Raw genomic sequence first — 20,193 nt, 5'->3', positions numbered from 1 at the left:
ACGGCCTCGCCATGGTCTCAGGAAGAGTATTTTTCTTCATCAGACTCTGCAGTGGAATCCTATGTGTCCCTAGGTGGTCTCACCATCAAGAGAATACCACCTGCCTGCTCTGGTTTCAGCCTCAATTTCAGCAAGGAGCTTACAAAAAGGACCCAAATACACTTGGGGGTCGGGGCCATACCAGGGGCCATTTTGGAACCAGTGGGGATTCCCCCCAAATCAAATGTGTCCCCACATCCATCTTAGCTGGCTCTATCTACAGGCAATCAGGAGCATCCATGCCACAAACATCCTAGCGCTGGAACCAAGCCTGCACTGAGCACATTCAGGACCCCTCTCACGAGTATCCTCAAGAGCAGTGGAAACTGGACCAGTCCCTGGTATTGTTGTCATCCTTTTCCTCTATCCCCTGATGAGGCAATTGTGGTAGAACCTATCTCTCTGCCTCCTGATGATTTTAAGACTCATCAGGAGTTGTTGAAGAGGATGGCTATGGTCCTGGACATTCTCCCTGAGGAGATTCAGGAAAAATCCATTGAGCTGGTAGACATTTTGGCATCTGCAGTCTCAGCTAGAATATCTCTCCTATGCTGTTTTAGAGCCTACCAAAGTTCTTTGGCAGACCCCAGCTTCCCTGCCACTGACTGCAAAAAGACTGGAGAGGAGATAATGTGTCCACTGCCAGGGATTCAAGCACCTCTATAATCATTGCCCTCTGGGCTCACTTGTAGTGTTGGCAGCCAATGAGAGAGAGTGATAAGGTCATCAGACATTAACCCCAAAAAATGAAGAGGCCAAAAAGCTGGACTTATTTGGGAAGAAGCTTTATTCTACAGGTGGATTACAGCTTCATATTGCATACCAGTAAGCTTTCTAGGGCACTACGTTTTCATCCTGTGAGATACAGTATCAAAGTTCCAGGACAAGCACCCAGATGATGCAAAATAGGATGTTACAGACTTTGACAAATTGGTTGCCAGAACAGATCTGCAGGAGGATGCAGCAGACTCTACAGATGCAGCAACCTCTACAGTCAGGGCCAGATTAACTCTCTTTTGGGCCCTGGGCTACTAGATTTTGTGGGGCCCCTGTATACAAGTCTTGTTCCTAATTTAAAACAAAAATATCACAATTATGGCATCGAGGTTATTAACGCTATACTAAACTTGCCCTTTAATGAACATAAAGTCGTTCTCTGGTTACATTTCAGTCTTAAAACATGTAGAATATAGTTAAGTTAATTCAAAATAGCCAACTTCTTACCTTAGAACAGCTGTTATATTAATTTCTTTCTGGGAGGGAGTTTGGGTGCAGGAGGTGGCTCCAGGCTGGTGCAGGAGGGGGTGCAAGGTTCAGGCTCTGGCCAGGAGGCGCTTACCACAGGCGGCTTCTGGCTGGCAGCGCAGCAGGGCTCAGGCAGGCTGCCTGACTGCCATAGCCCCACGCTGCTCCTGGAAGCAGCTGGCTGCTGGCACGACTCTCCGCACCCCTGGGGGCGGAGGGGGACAGCATGCCTCCGTGGGCTGCCCGCAAGCACCGCCCCCACAGCTCCCATTGGTTCCTGGTCAATGGGAGCTGCAGGGACAGTGCTGGGGGTGCAGGCAGCGCACAGAGCTGTCCCCGCCCCCCCGCCAGGGGCTTCAGAGACATGCCAGCAGCCGGCCGCTTCTGGGAGTGCCATGGGGCCATGGCATGCAAGCAGCCTACCTGAGTCCTGCTGCGCTGGAACCCCCCTTACCCGCCTGGGCTGCAGCCCTTAAAGCTCCTGCATTAATCCAGCCCTGTCGGCAGTCATGGCATGGCCTCTGCCATCAGGATGAGGTATTCATCTTGGTTATGCTCTTCTGGCCTCCCTCCAGAGGTGCAACCAACAGTCCAGGACCCCAATTTGAAGGGCCATCACTCCTATCACAAAAAACTGATGAGAGGAATCCTGAAATCCCTGCACATGCAGTGAAGCAGAGTGTGTTCTGTCCTCGCCAGTCCCAGCGTTTTCAGTGGTTTGTTCCTTGAGCCTAGGATCTGCCAAAGAGAAGGAGCAGAGGTTACAAAAGACACCCACAGCCACCATCTGCTTCTGCATCTGCCAGTTTATTAAGGCAGATGGCATCATCCATTATGTTTATGCTGAACAACCTCTCTGTGACATGGATCAACCTCTTATCACCAGTCATCCAGGTAAGGAAAGACATCCCCTGACCACCAGAGAAATGCTGCTACCACCGCCATACACTTTTAAAATACATACAAGGCAAACAAGAGACAAAGGGGAGCACTGGGAACTGATAATGGTGATTGCTGACAGTGAATCTCAGAAATTTTCAGTGGCTCTGATGGATTGTCACATGGAAGTAAACGTCCTTTAAGTAGCGAGTTCGTTTTGATGGGTGGGTCGAGAGCAGCCTACCACTTCAAAAAGTGCCATTTTTTTCTTCCCCAATTTTTGCAAACTGCTTGTCCCGTTTCCATCATTCTTGGGCCCACATCACAACAATTTGGTGAGTTCTAAGTGTGGTGGATATGCACTCCAATTTATTCCCACACACTCCCTTTCCCCATCCCTCTTCATGGACCTCTCTCATAAGGCAGTTTTTCTTCAAGAGATACAATCACTTCTCCTTGTAGAAGCTATAGAAGAGGTCCCTCTTTTGTTCAGGGGAAAGGGGTTTTTACCCTCGATACTTCCTGATTTCGAAAGCAAAAGGGGGCCTCCGGGTTATTTTAGATCTAAGGGAGTTAAACAAGTTCCTTTAAAAAAAAAAAAATGGAAATTTCAGTCACTCTGGCCTCCATAATCCCTTTACTGAGGCCAGGGGACTGGTATGCTGCTCTCGATTTTAAAGGACGTTTATTTCCATGTGACAATCCATCAGAGCCACTAAAACTTTCTAAGATTCACTGTCAGCAGTCATCATTATCAGTTCCCAGTGCTCCCCTTTGGTCTCTTGTCTGCCTGGCATATATTTACACCCACAATCCGTCTTCTGCCCAGATCAAGCAGGATGAGGCCAGTTTTACACTGGTTGCCACTGTGTGGCTTTCACAGCTCTTAAACCTCTCAGTTAGTCCCTCATTGTTATTCCCACACCATGCAGATTTGATTTCATAGAATTGCATCTGCCTCTTCCACTCCAGCCTTCAGGCCCTTCATCTGATGGCCAAGAGGTTTCATGGTTAACTTAGGCAGGAGTCCTGCTCTAGAAAATTTCAGAATATGCTGCTGAATAGTAGGAACCATCCACTAGAATTACTTACTGGCTAAATGGAAGAGGTTTTCCACCTGTTCCAGACAGAAAGTGGTTTCCCCCTGTTCTTGCTTTTCAGCACATACTGGACTACTTTCTGTCCCTGAAACATCAAGGATTAGTGATTAGCTCAATTAGAGTACACATAGCATCTATCTTGGCATTTCACTCATCTGTGGGTAACCGTTTTCTTTTCCAGCGTGATGGCTGTAAGATTTTTTTAAGGGTTTGGACAGACTGTTTCTGTAGGGCCTTCTTTCTGAAAGGTCGGTAAGAATATTGCTGGGTTAATATGAAAAGTAATAGTAAGTAGTAAAGGGGAGGAGAGACTACACGTTCTGTCTGGATGATAGAAGAGCTTTAGCATTTTAATTGGGACAGACCTGAAAGGCTTAGTCTTTCTCCCTATTGTTCATTACATTTGCAGACAGAAAGAAGGGCATTCCTGTGTCCAGACCAAGGAATTTGTCTGTATTCGACTGTGTTACCAGTTGGTTGTGAAGCTGTTAGTGTGTTGGTTCATTTGACTAGATCCCAAGTGACCTCTGCGGCTTTTCTGGCTGATATGCCCATATTGGACATTTGCAAAGTGGTAACCTGTTCATCATGTTACACAATTGCCTCTCGTTACTCTGTCCCTCAGTAATCTAGAGATGATGCTTTTTGGACGAGTGGGCCTCCAGTCCCTCTTCAAATAGACTTTGAAATCACTTCCAGTTGAGCCTGCTTGTGAGTCACGTATAGTTGAATGGACACGTGCAGTCACTTGAAGAAAAAATGGTTACTAACTTTTCCATAACTGCTGTTCTTCAAGGTGTGTTGCATATGTCCATTCCATGATCCACCCTCCTTCCCATCTCCATCCAAGTCTTTCGGTAAGAGAGAGCTGAGGGCAGTTTTGGGTGGCTTGGCCCTTTATTCCTGTGCATGAGACAGCAGAGGGCACTTGTGCTGCCCTGATGGGTGCCACTATGGGGAAAATTCTGACAGCTGGGCACTGGAGCACATAGACACCTGCAGTGCAATCCATCTCAAAGAACCACCATTACAAAAAAGTTTGTAACCATTTTTTTCTGAATTGGTAGTATGAAAACATTCCTTGTTGTATTGCTGAATATACAGTTATAAGCAATAGTCCTCATAATCTGTGAGCTAATTACATTTCCTCAGAGGATATTCATTTGAAAAACCTTGCAAAACATCTTTGAACTTCTGTTTACAAATCCTTAAAGGAATGTAATTTTTATCCCGGTGATTAGCAGTATGGTACTATATAAACACTTTTACATTTCTTTCATTTTGCAGAGGGAACAGTTGTATTCTTGCAGATGAAATGGGTTTGGGTAAAACAATACAAACTATTTCTTTTCTGAACTACCTGTTTCATGAACATCAGTTGTATGGGCCTTTCTTGCTGGTTGTGCCACTTTCTACTTTGACATCTTGGCAAAGAGAAATTCAGACATGGGCTCCTCAGATGAATGCTGTGGTTTATTTAGGAGACATCAATAGCAGAAACATGGTGAGTACATTTAAACAGTAATGAAAAGCACAGTGCTATAAAAAGGGTTCTTTCAAACATTTGCCTGGTATTCATCTTTTATGTGTTTGGTTTAAAATTAGAAAATGTGTATTTGCCTGAAATACAATATTTAATATGCAAATTTAAAAGTTTAGATTTTGGTGTAAAATAATTACTTATATATGCTCTTTTATTTCCTTCTTAGTCTCTGCTTACTACAGTCAGGGAGTTTGTTTAAAAAAATCTAAGCTTCCATTTAAAAATAAATTTTTCTCTTGCCCTTGTGGTTTAGAAGATAAAATTTAAAATTGTGAACAGAATGTGAAGTAATACAATGACATCTGTCTAGGTGCACAGACAGTATAAAACAATAACTTTAAAAAGTGCAAACTGACCCTGTTCACGTCAAGGAATTGTTAACTAAATGTCATAGTTGACTATTTCATTGCTGGTCACAGCAGTTACATAAGATCTGATGTGAGTGGAGTCACAGGGTTGTTGAGCTTTGTTTGTGGCCAGAGTTTGGAAGAGAACCATTTTTTCCCCTTCCAGTTCAACCTCTGGATGTAATGTTATGAGTTGTGAATTTCTTTCAGAATGGAAGTTTAAAAAACAAGAACCTTTAATTTTTCATGTTAGCTTCTTCATCTCCCCAAAAATTCATAGAATATTCTATAAGTAAGCACTGTCCACATATCACCTGTTACTTTTTCTCCTTTGCAGTTAAGGAGGCTTTAGCCAGTTCTTATTTTACTAAAGTAACAATGAAGTAGCCAAGTATTGTTTAGCTACAACTTTTTTTAGGACACAGATTAGTGATGCACGATGAACATACAGGTTTCAGAGTAGCAGCCGTGTTAGTATGTTCATCAAAAAGAACAGGAGTACTTGTGGCACCTTAGAGACTAAGGCATTTATTTGAGCATAAGCTTTCGTGGGCTCCAGCCCACTTCTTCAGATGCAGAGAATGGAACATATAGTAAGGAGATATACATACATACAGAACATGAAAAGGTGGAAGTAGCCCTACCAACTCTAAGAGGCTAATTAATTAAGATGAGCTATTATCAGCAGGAGAAAAAAAAATTGTAGTGATAATCTTGATTAATTAGCCTCTTAGAGTTAGTTTGGCTACTTCCACCTTTTCATGTTCTGTATGTATGTATATCTCCTTACTATATGTTCCAGTCTATGCATCTGAAGAAGTGGGCTGGAGCCAACAAAAGCTTATGCTCAAATAAATGCCTTAGTCTCTAAGGTGCCACAAGTACTCCTGTTCTATTTGATTAACATACTGTAACTTTTAAAATAATTTTTATAATACTAGAATAGATTTGTATCATTTCAGGGAAAAGATTTTATGAGTTGATTACTGAATGTTTACATGAGAAATAAAATCATTTGATGGCCAAAAATGACATTAAAGCTTGTCTAGGTTATTATTTTGGAATAAATTGCTAATGTATCTAAAATGTTTTTGTAGACCAAAGGTGGCATATACTTCAAAATGGAAAATAGTTGACCAATTCTTTCTTCACATTCCTCCTTCAAATGTTACTTCTCATTTTAGAGGAGCAAATTACCTTCCTGGTTTTCTTTGATCACTTTATGACATTGCCCCTATATCTAACAAATTACTTTTGAGTGTTCATCATATATATTATCCTACTTCTAAGTCTAATGCTTTCCTATTAGTGATTTTTTTCTGTTTTGTGCTTTTTTAAATAATCAGAAAATTGTATATTATTTAACATTCATACTTCTGTTGTATTTAAAGTTAATCAGGTTGAAAATGACCATCCCAACTTTCTATCTTAAATTTCTCACAAATTTATAATCTTTCTTTGGATAGATAAGAACTCATGAATGGATGCATCTACAGACCAAGCGGTTAAAATTTAATATTCTTTTGACAACTTATGAAATTTTGCTAAAGGATAAGGTAAGTCATAATTTTAAATTATTTTATTTTCCATTAATAGAGATCACCGTTTATCCTGTACCACAACATATAGAGTTGTACTTGCCATTACGTTTATTTTGGTTCCTGGAAATGTGCATACTTTATTTTATAAATATGATAGATTTTCTATAGCAGTTTAGATTTGTTTTTCTTCAAAGTTCTGAGAGACATTGATTTGTTTCTCCAAGCTATTAATGCTACTACTACCCACTGCTGTTCTTTCAATTTTGATATTGAACCTTGAGGAGTGACATCAGAGAGCCACAGATATGGCACAATATTCTGTAATTCAATTGCAGTGTTTGGTCAATGTGTGATGATGATGTGCAGTGTTTTCATATATCAATTTGAAGGCACTCCAATTAACCATGTGGACTTCAGAGCACTTAGAACTTCATAGTTGAGCTTTAAACAAAAAACTGGTTTATACCTTAATTATCAATACAAACATCACAACAGCATGTCAGAGCATCATGCCACAATTATTTTGTGGTTAACTGACAGTTTTTTCTCTTCTTATTCTCCCTATTCCTAGCACCAAGTGGTGTGTTCTCTCCCCTCATTTTCTGTTTTATATATTCTGGGAAGAAGGACCATGGTTATTTCGTTTTGTAGTGTACTTTGTACTGCCTCATGTGTGATAGATAGCATGTAGATAGCATTCCTGTGAATTCTTGCAGAACCAGAGGAAAGCTAATTGAAAGTCTGAGCTAATGGAACCAGAGGAAAGCTAATGGAGGCTAATGACGTGTTGAGGCCTGAGTTTTTGTTGGTATAGCTCAAACTTCAGCTAACTATAATATTTTAACAATTAAGAACTCTTTTTCTGCTGTTGATCCCAGCCAACTTAAAAGACATACTGTAGTTCAATATTAAAACACACTGGTGTCCATATACCATTTATTTAAAGGTTTGCTAACAAACATTATATGCAAAAAGAAGAACAGGAGTACTTGTGGCACCTTAGAGACTAACAAATTTATTTAACATTATATGGTTACTCTGCTTCCTGTTTGGCGTGTGAAAAGGGACTGGCAGAACTATCAGTCAGTTTTATAAGATTTGAATTTTATTTATTTGTTTTAGAAAAATAATATAATATGGCCTTCATGATTCTAACTATGAAATGATTCGTTTACATAATTTTCTTTCATTTTTTTAAGTCTTTCCTTGGTGGTCTAAATTGGGCATTTATAGGAGTGGATGAAGCTCATCGTTTAAAAAATGATGATTCCCTTCTATACAAGACACTAATAGACTTTAAGTCGAACCATCGTCTTCTTATCACTGGAACTCCTCTGCAAAACTCCCTCAAAGAGCTCTGGTCTTTGCTGCACTTCATCATGCCAGAAAAGTAAATACAATTTTTCAGACTTGTTAATATAGTTATAGTATTCTTAAACAGACAATTTCACAGTGAAAAATATTTTAAAATATTTTTAATATTTAAACATGTAGCAGATGCACTTATTTTTCATGCCACGTCTGACAAATAACTTTGATAATACTTTTAAAACTTTTCTATTTTAGAAAACCATTAAAATAAATGAATTCATACTGGAAACCAAATTCCTTAATATGGGTTAGAACCCTGACAATATGCCTCACCTTGTTTTGGAGGATAGTCTTTACAGAGTTAATTCTCAACATCCTGTCAATCATTGTCTTTGAGACGCTAATAAGGTTATCAGTTACTGTCAATTATGTTTGCATAGCAAAGACCTATCTGTCACACAGTCCTCTAATAAAGCTTATTTTTGTCCATAAAATACAATGGGAAATTCAGTGTCATTGGTTCCTATATAGAAGTCCGAATTGATTCAGAACCAGTGATGCTATATGGCCCATTGCACTAAACTAAACACTATTGAAAATCATTGCCTAAACCCCTCCCACCCTGCCAAAACTACATTTACATAAAAATGCAAGCAATCTGAACAATAATTTGGTTTTCCCTGTGCTGTTAATATATTTGCGTTTCTCTCAGAGCCGTTTGGGAGTTTTCCATTGAAATGGTTTTCTCCTGGAAAAAGCAGTTTCTGCAAACTCAAACTTTTCTACTGTGAAAAATTCAGTTTTGCTGAAATATTTTGATTTTCTGTTGGGAAAATGTAAATGAAATATTTCATTTTTGGTCAGCTTAACCCAAATTGGATTAATCAATGTTTTGTTGAACTGATCTGAAATCAAATGAAACTGCATTTCCCTTTCAGTGCATTGCTTAATGGAAGTTGTAGTTCTAACCCCCATTCTTAACTATGGGCTGGGCTCCTCAGAGGACGTATGTCTCCCATAATGCAGTGTGGATTTGCCTCTGAGCTGCATGATGCATTATGGGAGAAATGTGACTGGATGAAGTACAGGAAATGTAGTCTGGGTCAGGGAACCAGACCCATAGAGGAAGACTAGGAGCACCAGGTTCTCGTACTACAGTTCCCATGAGGCAATGCATCACTATGAGCAAATACAGTTTATTTATTGAACTAACTCAAAATGAAGCATTTTCGGTCAGTTCAATAAACCAAAATGAAACATTTTAGTTTCCGGAATATCAAAATGTTTCATTTCTTGATCAAGCGTGTCAAAAAGAAACATTTGTGTTTCCTGATCAGAATTTCCTTTCCAAAATTTTTTTTGAAATTTCAATTTTTCATCCTAATTTGGAATTAAAACAAATGTTGAAAAATTAGCATCTTCTACAGGAGGATATTATAAGTGCCGGTTATAATAGGCCCGGGGAGACTAAGCCTCCCCTGCGGTGCAGCCGCTGACCCCTACCTTTCAGAGCACGGATGCCTTGAGCGTCTGCACTCTGCCTCTTCCCGTCCCTGCTCCACCCCTTCCCCCAGGCTCCTACCACTCGCCCCTGGCTGCGTTCCTCCTCTCCTTCACCTCCCTCCCCCGTAAGGCTGTCCCCCCCCCGCTTGGCATGACCCTCCTCCTGCTAAGTAGCAAGCAGCTATTAGGTGTACCTGGGGGTAGCGAATGCTTCCCCCCCCCCTCCCCCCCCGCCCTCCAAGTTTTTGTACTTATTCAGGTCAAGGCAGGAGGAGTGCTCGAGGTAGGGGTGGAGAGCGTGAGCTTGTGGAGGATGGGGGTGGAAGAAAGGAGGGACTTGGCCAGCGGCAGGCAAGGAGACCTAAGGGAGGGGGCGGAGCAAAGGTGGAGAGTGGATGGGGTCTCGGGAGAGAAGGCTGAATGGGCCTGGGGTCTCAGGGCGGAGCCCCCAGTCTTTGGGAGATTCCAGCGCTCAGGATAGCCTCCCCAAATGCGAGAGGAGAATATTCTGAATTTTGCTCCAATCTGCTCTTAGTTTGGTTAAATGGCTAGTCATTTTCTTTTCTCCATATATTCACTTTCTAGTCCACCTCCCTCTCAGGTCATCCACAGTGCATCAATGCTTCATTTTTCAAACATTACAGAGGAATAGAAAAACTTGATACCACTAAAATCTTTTATGTTACCTTAAGGTTTTCTTCCTGGGAAGATTTTGAGGAGGAGCATGGCAAAGGGAGAGAATTTGGCTATGCAAGTCTTCACAGAGAACTTGAGCCATTTCTGTTACGGAGGGTTAAGAAAGACGTAGAAAAATCTCTACCTGCCAAAGTTGAACAGATTTTGAGAATGGAGATGAGTGCATTGCAGAAGCAATATTACAAGTAAGTGGGCTACTATGAAATAGCCAAAAAAATCCAACAAAAAACCAAACACATCCACCTCCTGTATAAGTGTGATTGCCATATTTTATTGAGTCTTTGCATGATCCTAACTGCTAAACATATTTTTCAGCATGTAATAAAGTCTTGTAAAAACCGCTTAGGTAAAATCCTGGTCTTATTCAAGCCTTTGTGATTTTTGTCATTGACTTGAATGGATCCTGTATTTCACCTTCAGTATGTGCACTCTGCTTTTCAGATTTGTTTTAGTGGAATTAATATTAATTTAATTCCTTTCAATCAGTTTGTCTTATATGGGATACTTGTGAGTTTTATGTTTGGAGCTTCATTCTTTTCATGCAGTTACTGCATATTTTAATAGCTGCCTGCCACCTTTTGTCTCCTCTTTGCTCCTTCCCTATACCCCCTAAAAAAATCTGGTTAAGAATTACACTACATATTCTCTATCATAGGTGGATTTTAACCAGGAATTACAAAGCCCTGAGTAAAGGTTCAAAGGGCAGTACCTCAGGCTTTTTGAACATCATGATGGAACTCAAGAAGTGTTGTAACCATTGCTACCTCATTAAACCACCAGATGATAATGAATTCTATAATAAACAAGAGGCCTTACAGGTAAAAACACTTTTTAAATAAAATTGTTCTCTTAGTTTTCTTTTATTTCTGAAATAAGTGGTTTATACAGTATTTATCAGATGTCTTATTGAAGTATACTGTGTAAAGACTTGAACTTGATGTGCATTTTGTATTATAGATATGTAATTGAATAGATTTTGTGTCGTAGTTGTGATGTTTCCTTTATTTCTGAATAAAAATAGAGCTGATTTGATTAAATTAAAAGGGAAGTGGTCTATTGGGTTGAGAATTTGGGAATGTGTTTTGAACCAAAACAAAACTTGACAGATTTTAAATCAATCTGAAATAGAACAAATGAAAAGACCAAGATGTCTCTGTAATGACTGCTTTCTAATGCCGTATAAGTATAAACCTATGTGAATTTGTAGCCAAGTAGACCATAGAATAACCAATGACAAATATAGCATTCTAAACAATTAATACAGTACACCCTTGCTATAACGAACCCCTGGAGATCCAAGCCATTTGGTTGTTCTAGCCAGGGGTTCGTTAAAGGGAAAGAGTCCTGCTGTGGGGATGAGGGTTGTGGCTGACACCTCAAGCCCCGCAGCGGAGCTGACAGCTCCTCCGGCCCCATGGCTAAGGCAGACAGCTCCTCTAACCCCTGGGCTGTGTCTGAGGCAGACAGCTCCTCTGGCTGCAGGGCCTCAGGAGGACCTGGCCAGAGGAGTTTTTTGCCACAGCCCTGGGGCCGGAGGAGCTGTCAACCCTCCAGCTTGCAGCCCTGGAGCCAGAGGAGTTCTCAGTCCCCCACAGCAGTCCCGGGGCTTGAGGTGGGATCCATGGACCAGGTTCGCTATAGCCCAAGGCTTGCTATTGTTATAGCAAGGGTGTACTGTAGTGACAGAAGTGGCAGCCTTTTTTGTATGTTTCTGAAGATCAGAGAGGAAAAATTATTCATTGGATCTTTTCTCATTTTAAATGTTTTTCCCTGCAGAAGTACTGAATTCTGCAGTGTAAATCATACATAAATCATAGGCCATATTTGTCAGAAATACTGCTTCATTCATCGTTTTAGTAGATGCATATTCAAAGTGATAGCTTCCCTGTTCCAGTTTAATAAGATAATGAGTTAGCATTAGTAAAAAACTGTAAATGATGTGCAATTTCCATTTTAATTTTACCTTAGGATATTTCTTATGCCCGGATGATACAGACACTTACACTTGTGCTTAAGTGTATGCAGCTGAGTAGTCCCATTGATTTCAGTGAAGCTGCTCGCATACTTATAGTTAAGCATGTATGAAAATGTTTATAGGATTAAGACCTCAGCTGATCATACCCATGTGTAAGGTGCCATTTTCACTGTATAAATATTAATTTCTAATGCATGCATCTTTACTAAGTACAGAAGATAATGGTGGTCAACTCAATGTGCTACTGTACCTAGGGGACAACACACTCTTTGCAGGAATACCCCACATACCCTCAGGGCAGTAAACTAAAATTTAAACAAATCCAACTAGTTATAGCATAATTTTTTTTTATTTTATTTATTTATTTATTTATTTGTAAAGGGAATGAAAGGATTCGATGTGAGAAGAGAGGGGAAAGAGAAAGTGTGGGAGGAAAAATATTAGATTGTTTTACTTTTAAGGCACTTTTATATTGTTTCAAGTTTCGCCATGATATTGTTTCACTTTTAAGGCATTACATTGTTTTACTTTTATTTTACCTTTAAGGCACTCAGATACTATAGTGATGTTCTAAAATACACAGATAACCTCCCCGTTACCTGAACATCACCTATGGTAGTAACATATTCCTATAGCAACTGTATTTAGCTACAAAGGTAACTCTGTATAGTCAAGATCTTTTAGTTTTGGTTTTTATTTTGTTTAAAATTTCCCAGAAAAATATCAGTATTTATTATAAAAAATTAAAAATTGGCGAAAATTGGTGCCAAATGTTGATTTCCCAGTTCTCTGGATAAATAATGGGCTTAATATCAGGGGACAGGAAGGCAGAAAAAATGCAACAAATAGAGTAAAAATAAGAGTATTGAAAGGAAAAACAGTTTAATGCAGTGGTTGTTTATTTAATGAAGTGTATTTAGCTGCATAATACAATATTAGTGTACATACTTCTTCCTGAAAAGAGAGGAATCTTGGTACCCCTGGGGTCAGGTCAGATCAGATTACCAACGCTGCATCTCTCCTTCCGTAGCAGGGAGACAAATCCAGAGAATTCCAGCACTACTTTTCTTTAGGACTCAAGCACTGACATATACACACACACATCCCATTTGTGTTTATGTGTGTATATGATACTATGCTGCCTTATTTTAACAGACAGCCTCACATTTACACTTAAGTTAATATTAACATACGCACATCTACCTAATGTAATATATAGGATTTTCTTAACATAATCAATATTTTAATGTACTTGAGTGGTCCAAAATTCAGGTGAAAATTGTTTACAAAAGAAGAATAGCCTTTGTAAAACATGGGGATTTTTTGATAAAAATCAGTTTAAAAAAATATAAAAATTAAAGGGACCTTATGTATAGTATACCGAGGTGAATGAGTTCCTTAGTTGGAAGTTCCAGTGAAGTTAAAATAGCACGAACATTTTTCTGACTGCTGCTACTAACTAGGACAGCCCAGCAAATTATATTTTGGAGAGTGAGGAGTCATTTTAGATTAAATGTTTAAAGTATCAAGAAGTTGCAAGTATATGTATGATGTGAAGGGTCTCATCAGCTGCCTAGCAACCCTGGCTCTCACTGCATACCTTTGCCTGATTTAGGTAGGCTAAATTCATACTGTCCTCCTGTTATACTGGGGTGGAATTGAATATAATATCCTGATTATTTTGTTCACTAATTATTCAACTTTTGATTCATGCACATGGTACACTGTCTACAATATAATAAAAAAGTATTCTTCTGATCACAGAATACTAATTTATGTGTATTCATTTTGTAATAAAGACTTTTAATATTCCTGCAGCATTTAATCCGTAGCAGTGGGAAACTAATCCTTCTTGACAAGCTACTGATTCGCCTAAGGGAGCGTGGCAACAGAGTTCTTATTTTCTCTCAGATGGTGAGGATGCTGGACATCCTAGCAGAATATTTGAAGTATCGTCAGTTCCCCTTTCAGGTAAGAGTTTATTCTTGTTTTTGTACTGGCCTAAGGAGTCTACATTCTCTTTTATCATTTAATGTCTTAATGTCATCTTTATTTAGCAGAAAATGCCTTGCCAAATGATCTTTACAATTTTACTATAGAAAAATTAATCAGTGTTATATATCCTTCTTGAAGACTGAACTTATGAACATAAGACTAGTAATATAGTCTAAAACTTATTTTGAAACTGCATTGCTGGATTTAGGGGGAACATGAGGTGGGTGTGAGATTTCAAGTGACTGTATTTTTTTATGGCTGTACTTTTGTCAGTTCAGAATTCAATTTTACTGTAATTAGTGGTACATTGTAAGGACTAAGCTTTATGTAGACTTGTATTTTAACTGGAGTGTTCACCCTTTCTAGAGACTAGATGGATCAATAAAAGGGGAATTGAGGAAGCAAGCACTGGATCATTTTAACGCAGAAGGATCAGAGGTAGGCTACTGTGTGTTTTCATTTATGGAATTTACTGTGTCTTTTTCTATTATTTATATTTTGTTTCTTGCTATTTAATAATTACGATAAAAACCATTACAGTAAAAGCCAAGATTTTAGGGCTTAAAACCAAGGAATTTAGCACTAGGATTGAAATGTCATCCGTATCTATCTGGAACATAATGTTTACAACTGTTAATAAATCTTCTAAGTAAAACTTATTATTGGAAACATTGACAAAACAATTCATTATAGTGTATTGGTCATATCATAATATCTCACCCTTCTCCAGCACCTTCCATCCAAATATCAAAACACTTAACAAACATAAAGAGTTAAACCTCACGTGTGTGGGGTATGACTTCTAGTTCTGTGCTTTTGCAATAAGACTATGTATCTTCTTTTATAAAATATGATCCTGATTACTTGTGTAAAATAATACTTTCTTCAGCCTTAAGAAAAGTATATACTTTTAGACTAGATCTGAATGATATTAGTTGGATTATCCTTTTGTTATATAACAAAACACTATAAAGTGATTCTTATAAAAATAGGATTTTTCTTACATTGAATAGAGTTTATTTCCTTTATTGGATTTTGCTGCGTACATAACAATTCAATGTGTGGAGTAAAGTTCTGTACTTGGGAAGCTGTTTCCCCTCACCTCACAACGGAACCAACAATTTGTCCAGAAAAGTCTATTGCAATATTGTTCTAATTAGATTTCTAGGCATGTAGCTAAAAATTCATTTGTTAAAAACAATTTGGATCATGAATCTTCTACTGTTTCACATCCGTTTGTGTATACATAAAGTGCCCATGATCATATTATTTAGGTTTAAATGAGACCTACAACTAATTTTATCCAAATGGTCACAAATACTCTGCTTCATAGTTTAACCATTTCACTTATTCTTTCTGTTGGTGTCTACCTTCTAGAATTCTGGCTCCTTTTGTCATCCAACATTAGGAGATAACCTGCACCAAGAGATGAGTCATCTAAATTTAGAAGACAGGTTCACCCTTACCTTTTGCAGTAGGGAGTCCCACATTCTTGGGACTTCGATCAGCATGAAAATCTACCTTAACATTTACTTTAAAAAAATACACTTGAGATCAGTACTTATTAGTTATTAATTATATTGCGGTAGCAGCAGGAACAAGCTCCAGTTATGGATCCAGGATCCTACTATACTAAGCATTGTACAAATACACAATCTAAAAGATGGTTCTGCCCCAAAGAGTTTACACAATCTAAATTCATTTAAGTTCAGATTGATTTTTGGCTGGATTTTGACATTGTATTTATGATGCATTTCTTTTTTTTCTCGACTTTCAGGATTTCTGCTTTTTATTGTCTACAAGAGCTGGAGGGCTAGGTATAAACTTGGCATCTGCTGACACCGTAGTTATATTTGATTCTGACTGGAACCCACAGAATGATCTGCAGGCACAGGCTAGAGCTCATAGGATTGGCCAAAAGAAACAGGTATGTATTTCAGCTTTAAGCCCCAAACCTGCAATGGGGTTCTGTCAGTTGCAGGATTGGAGGCCAAAGTCTGCGTACATTTTTAGAGCAATAAATATTGGGTTCATAGATAACTCTCAGTATAATGTGTTTGTATATTTTTGTGTATAATACATATAAAATCTGTGGAAGTAGGGTGCTGACTTTAATAACAATAACCATGTTAGTTGCTAAAGAATTTTCATTTTGTAAAATACACATTAGAACAACTAGAGAGACAAGGTGGGTGAGGTAATATCTGTTTTTGGACCAACTTCTATTGGTAGAGAGATGAGTTTTCTTTGTCTTTCTAATATCTTGGGACCGACTTGGCTACAATAGCACAACATTAGAATACAACAGCATACATTAGAACAATAACAGCTCTATTGAGAAAATAATTGTGTAAACAATTTTATTTTTTTAGTTAAGGCTCATTGTCACACTAGTAAATTTGTAATAGTACATTCATACTGCTGTGCTCCCTAAATCAAATATAATGTGAAATTTCTGCCTTGCAAGAGCTTAACTGAGCCTTATATTGACTAAAATAGGACTTTTTCATTGAGCAGCTGGAACTTGCTCCTTCATGGCAATGAATACCAGATGACAGCTGCAAGTAGTATGGAGGAAGCTGTGGGTCTGCCACAAGTATAGTATGATTTAAGCATGAATTGTTCATGGATGTAGTTCTAGAAGATAGCTGAATCTATGTGCCTCATCACTGGAGTTTGATTAAAAGTTCTGGAATTACACTATTTAGGAAACTGCTTATGAAGAGACTTGAGTGAAAGAGCTGACTCAGTCTCTAAACTGAATTTAAATCTGGAAACACAGATCAACAACAATCAGGACATTGAAAACAAAGATTTGATATCTTTATTTTTTCTTCCCCTTTTTGCATAAGTTTTTTGTTAGTCTTAGATTAATTTAAATGTAGTTTTAATGTGTAACTTCCAAATGTTTGTCAAGTTTTTATGTTTTTGTGCATAGGTTAATATTTATCGGCTAGTCACAAAGGGATCAGTAGAGGAAGAAATTCTTGAAAGAGCCAAGAAGAAGATGGTATTAGATCATTTAGTAATTCAGAGAATGGACACTACAGGGAAGACTGTACTTCACACAGGTGCCACTCCTTCAAGGTATATTGATACACAATCCAGAAAGAGTGATAACTTTTTAATATATTGACATCTAATTAAAATCATTTTACTTTTTTAGATGTGGAGTGAGGAAGTATTTCTAGTGAACTTGTAAATGTAAAATTTAAAGAATTCTTAATTCTGATTCAAAATTACTTTTGCTACCTTCAAAAACCTTTTTTTCATATTGCATGTTAGATGCAACTTTTTCTAACAATGCACTAAGAAGAAAACTGGCTTGAATCATGATGAAGAATTTTGTCTCACTAATATAAAGTTAAGGTGTTTTCTGTAAATAGTAGACAATGAAATTTAATTTCCTGTATTTTCAGCTCTACTCCTTTTAATAAGGAAGAGTTGTCGGCAATTTTGAAGTTTGGTGCTGAGGAACTTTTTAAGGAACCTGAAGGAGAAGAGCAGGAGCCGCAGGTAAGCAGGGCTAACTTTCTACATATGCTGGACACATCAATCTAATCTTGTTTTCAGTCTTTTAATGGTAACAAGAAATGCCATTTTTTCAGGAAATGGATATAGATGAAATCTTGAAGAGGGCTGAAACACGGGAAAATGAGCCAGGTCCATTAACTGTAGGAGATGAGTTGCTTTCCCAGTTTAAGGTACTGCTCTCTATTTATTTCTGTTAGTGGCAGTTTCCTTTACAATATTTGTTAATTTACAGAAATACCTGAAATATCCATCTTATCTTTATTCATATGTAACAACCATATCACATTAAGGAAATTTACTAAACTTTTTTTCTCAAATCTCTCTTCACATGCACAAGGTGGTTGTCTCCAACATGAGGTTTTTAAAAAAACCTAAACTTGACTTACTTAATGTCTTACTGATCAGGCAAAATAATTCACCTGCTGTCCATTCAGTTGCAACTTTACTGTGATATCTATAAACTATTCATGTCAAGATTGGCATATACATCTAACGTTATTTTAAAAAGGGTGTCGGGGTAGTGTTCAGGTCTAAGCTCTTCCATACCAGTGGGAGCTGGTCACAGCCTCTAAATTTAGGTTCCTTAATGCATTCATTTTTAAAAGCTTCTTGTGGTGGTTTGGAGAAGCTTTAACACCTTCATTGCTTGCAGCAAGCTTTTGAAGTTTAGCATGGAGAAAGCCCTTGGGCTAGAGAAGTGTATTTTCTTTGTTGAAATTCCACTCCAGTTTAGCTGAATTATGAACAGTTAAAATAACCATTTGCCAGTCTTGGTTGCATTCCTGAGGAAAATTTTGGCAGTGTGTCAAAATAATTCCTGAGGAAAAAGCTCCATCAAAATGGAGTTAGGCTTGGGAGAATGTATCTGTAGTTTAAGGGTACAAAACATTACAGGGATGTTGTAATTATCCCCAAATCAAGCATTAGAAGGCTAAAAAATACAGAATCACACTTAAAGTTCAAATATATTAAGATAAGAAACGTACAATTAGGGCACCAAAACAACCTTAACTCTGCCTTGTAGTGATACCATAAAATGACCAAATGACTATGATTAAGGCTGAGATTTTGTCATGCATATTTTTAGTTAGTCACAGAAATATCACAGCAGTAAAGAAAAATTCACGGAAGCCCGTGACCTATCCGTGACTTACTAAAAATATGCGTGACAAAATGGGGAGCTGCAAGTTCCCCACACCACCCAGGGGTGCCTGTCTCGGAGCTGCAAGGTCCCCACACCAGTAGTGGCTCCAAGCTTAGGGCACCCCCACCACCTGTGGTGGCTCTGGCTTGGAGCTCCCGGGCACCCCTGCCGCCCACAGCAGCTCCGGGGCACCACCACTGCCCGCGGTGGTCAGGAGCTGCGGGAGGGTCCACGGTGGCGGGGAGCTGCGAAGCAACCCCACTGCTCGCAACGGCTGGGAGCACCTGATGCCCTCTGTGGCTGAGAGCTTGGGCCCCGCAGTTCCCAGCCGCAAGGGGTGGTGGGGACCCTACAGCTCCTAGGCGCTGGGGGCTCAAGTCACAGAGGTCTCTGGAAGTTATGGATTCTGTGACCTCCATGACAGTCGTAGCCCTAACGATGATTAAGGCATTTTAATGTTTGTACTCCATATTTTTTTTCATACCCACCCCACCACCACGCAGTGTCACTACAAGGTAAAGTGTTGTGTGTCATGCATGCACATGTGAAAAAAGAGTGCATAATGTATACATTATACCTAGGCATAATTGGAGTGAGTTGTAAATATAAAAGTATGCGTATGCTGTCATGAATATATGAACCATATTTTCCTAATATTATAGTTTGTGATGGTGTAGAAGTAGATTCCTCTACTCTTATTGGCTCTTAAATATGTTCTGCTTTACAAGGTGGCCAATTTTTCAAATATGGATGAAGATGACATTGGGTTGGAGCCTGAACGAAATTCAAGGAACTGGGAAGAAATCATTCCAGAGCTCCAAAGGCGAAGATTAGAAGAGGAGGAAAGACAGAAGGAGCTCGAAGAAATTTATATGCTTCCAAGAATGCGAAACTGTGCAAAACAGGTATCTTTGAGTTATGACAAACTTTTCTTCACTTCTCTTTCTTTTTTTTTTTTTTTTTTTTTTTAAATTACAGTGTATTTTAGATAAACTGAGAAACATTTTATTATTAATTTTGGTTATGTAACTTTATGGGACTTATTCCTTTTCAAAATTCCAGATTAGCTTCAATGGAAGTGAAGGGAGGCGTAGTAGGAACAGAAGATACTCTGGTTCTGATAGTGATTCTATCTCTGAAAGAAAACGACCCAAAAAACGAGGAAGACCGCGCACTATTCCACGAGAGAATATTAAAGGATTTAGTGATGCAGAGATTAGGCGGTAAGATGGGGTGGGGGGAGGGGAAACTGCTTGTTTATAGTTGTGAAATGAAATTTCATCAGGTTATACTTTAACACTATGTAACAAAGTCAATTTTTACTGAATTTGGATTAAGAAT

At 38.7% G+C, this 20,193-nt stretch overlaps 1 protein-coding gene across 3 annotated transcripts in view; it reads left to right on the top strand.

Moving 5' to 3' along the window:
- CHD1 (chromodomain helicase DNA binding protein 1) overlaps positions 1-20,193 on the top strand; it is a 71,392-nt gene that overhangs the window by 31,161 nt on the left and 20,038 nt on the right. For all 3 annotated transcript variants that reach the window (XM_005284061.5, XM_065550237.1, XM_005284060.5), the window contains 13 exons: positions 4,551-4,767; positions 6,620-6,709; positions 7,894-8,084; positions 10,201-10,389; positions 10,860-11,022; positions 13,998-14,150; positions 14,541-14,612; positions 15,952-16,101; positions 17,113-17,261; positions 17,594-17,690; positions 17,783-17,878; positions 19,581-19,757; positions 19,915-20,075. In XM_005284061.5, the coding sequence (XP_005284118.2) occupies positions 4,551-4,767; positions 6,620-6,709; positions 7,894-8,084; positions 10,201-10,389; positions 10,860-11,022; positions 13,998-14,150; positions 14,541-14,612; positions 15,952-16,101; positions 17,113-17,261; positions 17,594-17,690; positions 17,783-17,878; positions 19,581-19,757; positions 19,915-20,075 (1,905 nt within the window). The remainder of the gene's footprint in view (positions 1-4,550; positions 4,768-6,619; positions 6,710-7,893; positions 8,085-10,200; positions 10,390-10,859; positions 11,023-13,997; positions 14,151-14,540; positions 14,613-15,951; positions 16,102-17,112; positions 17,262-17,593; positions 17,691-17,782; positions 17,879-19,580; positions 19,758-19,914; positions 20,076-20,193) is intronic.

Source organism: Chrysemys picta, chromosome 6 (genome assembly GCF_011386835.1).
Source record: "Chrysemys picta bellii isolate R12L10 chromosome 6, ASM1138683v2, whole genome shotgun sequence".
Classification (NCBI taxonomy): domain Eukaryota; kingdom Metazoa; phylum Chordata; order Testudines; family Emydidae; genus Chrysemys; species Chrysemys picta.
Note: the sequence above shows the minus strand (reverse complement) of the source record. Positions and strands in the feature narration are given on the sequence as shown.